Here is a 9,678-nt window from a genome sequence, read left to right as displayed (position 1 = left end):
CTTTTACTTGAGTCATTTTCTAATTAAGGTATCTGAACTTTTACTCAAGTATGACAATTGGGTACTTTTTCCACCACTGACCATCTCTGAGGGTGCTACAACGTCATGCACAACAGTGCAGTTAGCTACCTAGCTATTCCCAATTTCTGGAAGCTAGCTAGCTAGCCTACTTTCTATTTGTATGTCTTGACTGGATGGCTTGTTTTTCTGTCTCTTCTGTTGCTAACTATGTATTTCCTTTGTAATGACCTTTACAAAAGAAACATTTGCAGGCACAAGGTGTTCTGAACCTTAGGTTCTGCATGCAAAAACACTGCTGGGACAGTGACCCTGCCAATCATACCATTCTACCTACCCCAGCTTGATCTCCAAAGTCTCCAAAACAGAGTGTACCACTGGCAGCACATGGGAAACTGTGAGGATCCAGGTAATGGCAGCTATGAGGAGGATGCACAATGTCAAATATTAGAGCAAGAATGGGCAACTGAGCATTTGGCCCCCTTTTGTAGGACAGCGGACCAAAAAATAAAAGTGTTTTATTTTTTTTAGGAACTCAGTTGAGTATCAACTTACTATTGAGAGTTAGAATAATAGAATATACAAGGTGTAATTTTGAAATTTGGTTGCGCATCAGCAGTCACTCAATTAGCTCATGTTAGTGGTACGCAGACCCACGAGCCACTGAGGCCCCTAATGAGTTTAGTTTTTTTGTGGCCCCCACACACATCAAGGTTTCCCATCCCTGTATTAGAGTGACCACTCTAACAATGGAAGTACATGTCCTCAAAGATGGAATGCAGGTGGGAGGAGGCGAAATCAGGTGGGACCATTCTAGCCAAAGAGAGGTCATATGTATGCCAGCCATACATACATACAGAGAGAGAGAGAACTCATCTTTGTATCTGTACAATTATAGTGTCTGACAGCATGGGCAGAGCCATTGAGGCGGTCTCCATTTTAAAGTAGTACATTTTCTTCTTCATTGGCTGATTGCTCCCAGTTCAGTAGTTGACTACTTTAAAATGGTGGAAGCCCTTGATGACAATGTCCATCCTGAAATGTCTTATTGGATAATCATGATGAGACCTCTATGACAACAGGCAAAACTCCAATATCAAGTCGTTTTCAGGTAAGTTGCCAAAATGCCACGTGCGTCCACTTATGTCTGCATTTGTAACAACCTAACCATTACAAAACTTATATTCAATCAAATAAGCCTCACGTAGCAAATTAGAAAGCTTTTTTGTTGTTGACCAAATTCGACAGTCTCATTAGCTAGGTAGCTAGGTAACAGTGTCTAGGTTTCCATCCACTTGGCGACAGATTTTCATGCAAATATTCTAAAATCTGCATAAAAACTATATATTCTCCCACCAGAGGGGTGATTGCATCAAACTGACATTTATTGCTAAAAAAGGCTTTGCTTGGTGACGTAGTGTACATTACAACAATCGTTGCTGTTAAATTCCCATGTACCGAATAAAAAATAGAAGTTAAATGGGTTTCCATCGCATTTTCAACTCTACTGATGTTTTTTTTTCAGTATACAGTGCAGTTGTAGCTTACATGAGGAAATTATTATGGACAAAAGAGCAAGATTTTTAGTTTTTGTGACAAACAAACAAAACACAAACCATTTACCCCCCCCCTTACATCCCTGTTAGTGAGCATTTCTTCTTTGCCAAGATAATCCATCCACCTGACAGGCTGTGGCATATCAACATGCTGATTAAAGAGCATGATTATTACACAGGTGCACCTTGCGCTTGAGACAATAAAAGGTCACTCTAAAGTGTGCGGTTTAGTCACACAAATGTGCCAGGAGTACCCTGTGGGCAGAGCACACAGACGGGTTGAGTTATGTTCATCTGGAAAAGTTGTTTAGGAGTCGCATAACTCATGTGGCAAAATTGTAGTGAGTCATTTGGGTTCCTGATGAGAATATGATGTTGGACCAGACAGTACTCCATTTAATATCTACTGCTGGTATATCTTTGTTCCATTGTTTATAGATTGGTAATATGTTGGTTTGAATAGGAATATATACCATGCTGGTTCGGGACAAGGTAGCGCGTCCTGTTCACCGGATGTGCTACCTTGTCTCGAACATGCTGTTTTCGACTCTCTCTCGCTACCGCACCTGCTGTCTCTAAATAATCGACTATGAAAAGCCAACTGAACATTTACTCCTGAGGTGCTGACCTGTTGCACCCTCTACAGCCACTGTGATTATTATTATTTGACCATGCTGGTCATCTATGAACGTTTGAACATCTTAGTCATGTACTGTTATAATCTCCACCCGGCACAGCCAGTAGAGAACTGGCCTCCCCTCAGAGCCTGGTTCCTCTCTTGGTTTCTTCCCAGGTTCCTGCTTTTCTAGGGAGTTTTTCCTAGCCACCGTGCTTCTACATCTGCATTGCTTGCTGTTTGGGGTTTTAGGCTGTGTTTCTGTACGGCACTTTGTGACATCGGCTGATGTAAAAATGGCTTTATAAATACGTTTGATTGATATATATAATTTGGAGACTGCCCTTACCCTTGCCATTATTATTTTGTGGATAGGATGAGATGATCAGATCCCCAACATACTCCATAAGCACTTAGAGCAGAACAAAGCTGCAATTAAAATTAAAATTAAAACCAGGCAGATGGTATTGCTTTTTCATGTCTTGGAACGCATGTAGGTTTCAACTGTCCACAATGTCAGAGAGAGTATGAATTCCCCCCTCAAGCTGGAAAACATATAGGCTGGCCACCCAAAAGGAGACTGTCATTATTAAACAATGGCATATTTTTTTATTTAACCTTTAACTAGGCAAGTCCGTTAAAACAAATTGTTATTTATATTGACGCCTACCAAAAGGCCTCCTGCGTGGACAGGGGCTGGGATTGAAAATAAAATAAATAATATGGGGGTGATTAATAATATATTTGCAATTGTTCCCCATTGAACGCCATACTGTAAGCGTTTGCGTGATGATAGGGTCAAATGTGAGTTTAGCTTTTTTGATTGAGATGTTGAAATATACCAGATCTTGGAGCCTGTACGGCTTTGCTATATTCTCCTCCAGGGGGCGCCAGGCCACTGGGTCTAAACCACACACGTATTGGGCGCAGAATAAATATACGTTTTATTTGTCAAACGGCAGCCAAGCGTCGATCATAATATCACCAGAATAAGACACTCGATATTTATTGAAAAGATGCATCAAGCTCATCACAACATATTTAATCTGAAGCCTAATAAACTGCATGCTTTCCTGAGTTCCTGGGAGGACCGCACAACATATCATTGGTAACTCCCAAGTTTACTTCGATATTATTGTTATATAAATAGTTGTGCATAAAGGCTTTCCACCGCCATTTCCCGCATACCTCATTTTACCGACAAAAAATATCCCAGCTTGTCTAGAATATTTTTTTTGTCTACATTTGGAAAGTTAACTGACATTCGTTGTTTCTATCCGGATTGTCGTGACATTTTGTTTCCGACATGTTACTTTTACTCAGATTTTGGGCGGAGTAATCAAATCAAATTATGTTGGTCACATACACATGGTTAGCAGATGTTAATGCGAGTGTAGTGAAATGCTTGTGCTTCTGGTTCCAGCAGTGCAGAAATATCTAACAAGTAATCAAACAATTCCCCAACAACTACCTAATACACACAAATCTAAAAGGGGTCAATGAGAATATGTACATTTAAATATATGGATAAGCGATGACCGAGCGGCATAGGAAAGGTGCAACTAGATATCATATGCATATACTGTATTATATACTTTGAGTAATGTAAGATATGTAAACATTATTAAAGTGGCATTGTTAAAGTGACTAGTGATCAATTTGTTAAAGTGGCCAGTGATTGGGTCTCTATGTAGGCAGCAGCCTCTCTGCTGAGTTAAGTGATTGCTGTTTAGCAGTCTGATGGCCTTGATAGAAGCTATTCTTCAGTCTCTCGGTCAAGGCTTTGATGCGCCTGTACTGACCTTGCCTTTTGGATGGTAGTGGTGTGAATTGGCAGTGGCTCCAGTGGTTGTTGTCTTTGATCTTTTTTGCCTTCCTGTGACATCGGGTGCTATAGGTGTCATGGAGGGCAGATAGTTTGCCCCCAGTGATGCGTTGTGCAGACCGCAACCTTGTGGTTGAGGGCAGAGCAGTTGCCATACCAGGCTATGATACAGTCTGACAGGATGCTCTCTCGACAGGATGTGGATCTGTAGAAGTTAGTCAGGGTTTTGGGTGACAAGCCAAATTTCTTCAGCCTCCTGAGGTTGAAGAGGTGCTGTTGCGCCTTCTTCACCACACTGTCTGTGGGTGGACCATTTAAGTTTGTCGTTGATGTGTACACTGAGGAACTTGAAACTTTCTCCACTGCTGTCCCTTCGATGTAGATAGGGGGGTGCTCCCTTTGCTGTTTCCTGAAGTCCACGATCATCTCCTTTGTTTTGTTTTGTTGACGTTGAGTGAGAGGTTATTCTTCTGACACCACACTCCGAGTGCCCTCACCTCCTTGTAGGCTGTCTCGTCGTTGTTGGTAATCAAGCCCACTACAGTTGTGTCGTCTGCAAACTTGATGATTGAGTTGGAGGCGTGCATGGCCATGCAGTCGTGGGTGAACAGGGAGTACAGGAGGGGCCTGAGCACGCACCCTTGTGGGGCCCCAGTGTTGAGGGTCAGCGAGGGGGAGATGTTGTTTCCTACCTTCACCACCTGGTGGCAGCCTGTCAGAAAGACCTGGACCCAATTGCTCAAGGTGAGGTTGAGACCCAGGACCTCCAGCTTGATGATGAGCTTGGAGGGTACTGTGGTGTTGAATACTGAGCTGTAGTTAGTGAACAGCATTCTTACATAGGTATTCCTCTTATCCAGATGGGATAGGGCAGTGTGATGGAGATTGCATCGTCTGTGGACCTGTTAGGGCGGTATGCATACTGAAGTGGGTCTAGGGTGGCCAGTAAGGTGGAGGTGATATGATACTTTATTAGTCTCTCAAAGCACTTCATGATGACAGAAGTGAGTGCTACGGGGCGGTAGTCATTTACAGTTGAAGTCGGAAATTTACACACACTTAGGTTGGAGTCATTAAAATTTGTTTTTCAACCACTCCACAAATTTCCTGTTAACAAACTGTAGTTTTGGCAAGTCGGTTAGGACATATACTTTATGCATGACACAAGTAATTTTTCCAACAATTGTTTACATACAGATTATTTCACTGTATCACAATTCCAGTGGGTCAGAAGTTTACATACACTAAGTTGACTGTGCCTTTAAACAGCTTGGGAAATTCCAGAAAATTATGTCATGGCTTTAGAAGCTTCTGATAGGCTAATTGATATAATTTGAGTTAATTGGAGGTGTACCTGTGGATGCATTTCAAGGCCTACCTTCAAACTCAGTGCCTCTTTGCTTGACATCATGGGAAAATCTAAAGAAATCAGCCAAGACCTCAGAAAACAAATTATAGACCTCCACAAGTCTGGTTCATCCTTGGGAGAAATTTCAAACGCCTGAAGGTACCACGTTCATCTGTACAAACAATAGTACGCGAGTATATGGGACCACGCAGCTGGGACCACGCAGCCGTCATACCGCTCAGGAAGGAGATGTGTTCTGTCTCCTAGAGATGAATGTACTTTGGTGCGAAAAGTGGAAATCAATCCCAGAACAACAGCAAAATACCTTGTGAAGAAGCTGGAGGAAACAGGTACAACAGTATCTATATCCACAGTAAAACGAGTCCTATATCGACATATCCTGAAAGGCCGCTCAGCAAGGAAGAAGCCACTGCTCCAAAACCACCATAAAAAAGCCAGACTATGGTTTGCAACTGCACATGGAGACAAAGATCGTACTTTTTGGAGAAATGTCCTCTGGTCTGATGAAACAAAAATAGAACTGTTTGGCAATAATGACCATCGTTATGTTTGGAGGAAAAAGGGGGAGGCTTGCAACTGTGAAGCACGGGGGTGTCAGCATCATGTTGTGGGGGTTCTTTGCTGCAGGAGGGACTGGTGCACTTCACAAAATAGATGGCATCACGAGGGAGGAAAATTATGCGGATATATTGAAGCAACATCTCAAGACATCAGTCAGGAAGTTAAAGCTTGGTCGCAAATGGGTCTTACAAACGGACAATGACCACAAGCATACTTCCAAAATTGTGGCAAAATGGCTTAAGGACAAAGTCAAAGTATTGGAGTGGCCATCACAAAGCCTTGACCTCAATCCGATAGAATATTTGTGGGCAGAACTGAAAAAGCATGTGTGAGCAAGGAGACCTACAAACCGGACTCAGTTACACCAGCTCTGTCAGGAGGAATGGGCCAAAATTCACCAAACCTATTGTGGGAAGCTTGTGGGAGACTACTCAAAATGTTTGACCCAAGTTAATCAAATTAAAGGCAATGCTACCAATTACTAATTGAGTGTATGTAAACTTCTGACCCACTGGGAATGTGATGAAAGAAATACAAGCTGAAATAAATCTTTCTACTATTATTCTGACATTTCACATTCTTAAAATAAAGTGGTGATCCTAACTGACCTAAGACAGGTCATTTTTACTAGGATTAAATGTCAGGAATTGTGAAAAACTGAATTTAAAGGTATTTGGCTAAGATGTATCTAAACTTCAGATTTCAACTGTAGTTCAGTTACCTTTGCCTTCTTGGATACAGGAACAATGGTGGCCATCTTGAAGCATGTGGGGAAAGCAGACTGGGATAGGGAGCGATTGAATATATCCATAAACACACCAGCCAGTAAAACCTCTTTCTACCTTTCTGACAATGTCCAATATGTATGGGTGGTTCCATTTTGGTTTTAAGCACTTTTTGACCACACCCCTTTTGATTTCAACAAACTTTCCATACTCTTTCTTATCTTATATATAATATGTATGTTGTGTCTTAACCAATGGCGGTCACAAGACAAACACCCCAGATGATGTAAAATAGGGTCTAAGCTACAAGATATGCGGAAAATGGAAACAAATCTGAGTTTGACCTTAAAGGTTAAATTACAATTTTTATTTAAAAAGTTTTTTTCAACTCAACCGTTTTATCTTTTCCAGTGATGCAGACATGGATTTCTCGTCGTATGGTCGTATATGCAAAATGGGTCAACTTTAGGCACCTTTATCTCCTGAATGTGTTGGGATTCAGGTTCAAAAAGTCACTTTCTGACAACTTCCACCATAGGCAAATATGTATGGAAAGTTTTGTTCAAATGAAAAGGGGTGCGATTAAAAAAGTGATTAAAATCAAATGGAACAACCCATATGCATAGTCTTAATCATCTACTGATCTCTAGCTTCATTGACTTTTTGGATTGAAATCTAACAATTTGCTGTAATTGTTCTGCTTTTCTCTATGCAACAGGCTCCTCTGCTGTCAAAGAGAGAGAGGAGGATCTCAAGCTGTGACAAGCTGGTGAATGTCTTATAGGACCTACTAGAATCCCATGGTGAGAGATGGACTGAGGATCTGAGAGACGATATGCATCACGGTGGCCAGCGCCACGGAGACTTGGTGGTCTTAGGGGGCAAAAAAAAATTCTCAGCCAGTATGGAAGAAAACAGGTATGCTATAGTATAGCATACAAACTGTTATCATATTGATACAGGCCTAATTTTACATTCTGTATGGGTTTAGTGTGTGTGTGTGTGTGTTTGGCAAAGAATGCTTGAATCTCCAAGGATGGATTAAGAACTCCGGTAGTGACCATGCTAGTTGGAGAGGACAGCTGGGTGACACATGTAGACAACAATATCAGGTAATGACTCCTTTAACCCTTTCAATGACATCACTACCAGTATTCTTTTTTTTTAAATGGTACCAGAAGTGTTACTTTGTAGTCTCAATGGAATAGTTGCATGTTTTGTACTCCTTGTCCAATTTTTTTGTCATGTTTTACAACTTTCTTTGAGGGATGAGTTTGATGTGACCAGGTGCGCATGTTCTCTGCTGGCAACATCACAGAGAAGCTCAGGGTTGCCTCATTCAACTGCAGTGGGGAGACTGTGGTGGATTTATATGCAGGTAAGAAAATACATCTTGTATATATATGTGTATATTATCCATGAATTACAGAAAATATTCATAATCTATGCATAATTTAGCACTACAGGATTATATTGTTATTCCTTATATTGTTATTCTTTATTAGGTATTGGCTACTTAACTATCCCATTCTTGGTGCATGCGGGGGCCAGCCATGTTCATGCTTGTGAGTGGAACCCAGATGCCGTGGAAGCCCTGCAAAGAAACTTGGGAGTTAAATGGAGTGTGGCATCACTGCACCGAACACAAGAGACAACCGGCAAGTAAGGAACAACATCTTTATACTGGAGATCAGAACTCAACCAGTTTATGTGATCTGAGAATAATCGTTTTGGGTGTTTTTCCAGCTCCCATTGTGTAACCTGGCTGACCGGGTGAATTTGGGTCCAGCTCTGCGGGTGGTTGGCCTGTTGCCTGTCGACTACTGAGGAAAAGGACCGGTGGCATGTTGCAAATTCACCAGAATGTTACCGCACCACTTCATATTACAGACTGTGACACTTCCTCTGTTCCTGTCATGGAGAGAGTGGACATTTCTGGAGGAGACCAAGAAGAGGTGTCTCCTAAGGGGAGTGACAGAGAAGTTTGGGGTGCCTGGACAAAGGACACAGCCATCCACATTGCCTCTCTACTGCAGGACATCACATTGGACTGGCGTCCAGCACATTGAGCATGTCAAGTCATACGCACCTCACATTCACCATGTAGTACTATTCTTAGAATGCAGGCCACTCTGAGGAGACAAAAGACAGGACTGTAGCATGACTCTTATTTGTGTAGTCATACCAGTGGCGGACTGGGACCAAAAATCGCCCCTTTCTAACACACCGGCCCATTTTTTTCACCTTGAGGCCCCCATTTTTAGCAAGATAATGAGAATTTTGCACTAAAAACCCAAATTAGACAGGCCCACTAGGCTAAAAATGGACCAGTCCATCTGGCGTACTCTGCCATTTGCGGCTATTAATAAATTGTTGCACACTCATTTAAATTAATCAGAATGGAGTTTTTTTTAAAGAAAAACATGGTTTATAGGTTTATACAATGTGAAAATTAAACTGTTGTTTACCGGTTGTTGTACAACTGATTTTACAAATGTTTATACATGCAATGACTCTGGCTGCTTTGTGTGATGTACACTGCTCAAAAAAATAAAGGGAACACTTAAACAACACAATGTAACTCCAAGTCAATCACACTTCTATGAAATCAAACTGTCCACTTAGGAAGCAACACTGATTGACAAATTTCACATGCTGTTGTGCAAATGGAATAGACAACAGGTGGAAATGATAGGCAATTAGCAAGACACCCCCAATAAAGGAGTGGTTCTGCAGGTGGGGACCACAGACCACTTCTCAGTTCCTATGCTTCCTGGCTGATGTTTTGGTCACTTTTGAATGCTGGCGGTGCTTTCACTCTAGTGGTAGCATGAGACGGAGTCTACAACCCACACAAGTGGCTCAGGTAGTGCAGCTCATCCAGGATGGCACATCAATGTGAGCTGTGGCAAGAAGGTTTGCTGTGTCTGTCAGCATAGTGTCCAGAGCATGGTGGCGCTACCAGGAGACAGGCCAGTACATCAGGAGACGTGGAGGAGGCAGTAGGA

The 9,678-nt window shown here is 41.9% G+C and overlaps 1 protein-coding gene across 1 annotated transcript; it reads left to right on the top strand.

Annotated features, from left to right (window-relative positions):
- The first annotated feature begins 105 nt into the window (after nt 1–105).
- trmt12 (tRNA methyltransferase 12 homolog) lies at nt 106–9,262 on the top strand. The gene is given in 12 exon segments (XM_024428545.2): nt 106–120; nt 273–316; nt 318–427; nt 7,695–7,782; nt 7,937–7,961; nt 7,964–8,048; nt 8,176–8,279; nt 8,281–8,318; nt 8,320–8,332; nt 8,417–8,453; nt 8,456–8,714; nt 8,716–9,262. Coding segments are annotated over 12 exon segments (909 nt in total). The 3' UTR covers nt 8,807–9,262.
- Nucleotides 9,263–9,678: the final 416 nt, after the last annotated feature.

Source organism: Oncorhynchus tshawytscha, linkage group LG08 (assembly GCF_018296145.1).
Source record: "Oncorhynchus tshawytscha isolate Ot180627B linkage group LG08, Otsh_v2.0, whole genome shotgun sequence".
Taxonomy (NCBI): domain Eukaryota; kingdom Metazoa; phylum Chordata; class Actinopteri; order Salmoniformes; family Salmonidae; genus Oncorhynchus; species Oncorhynchus tshawytscha.
This window is presented reverse-complemented; position numbering and strand designations above follow the sequence as displayed.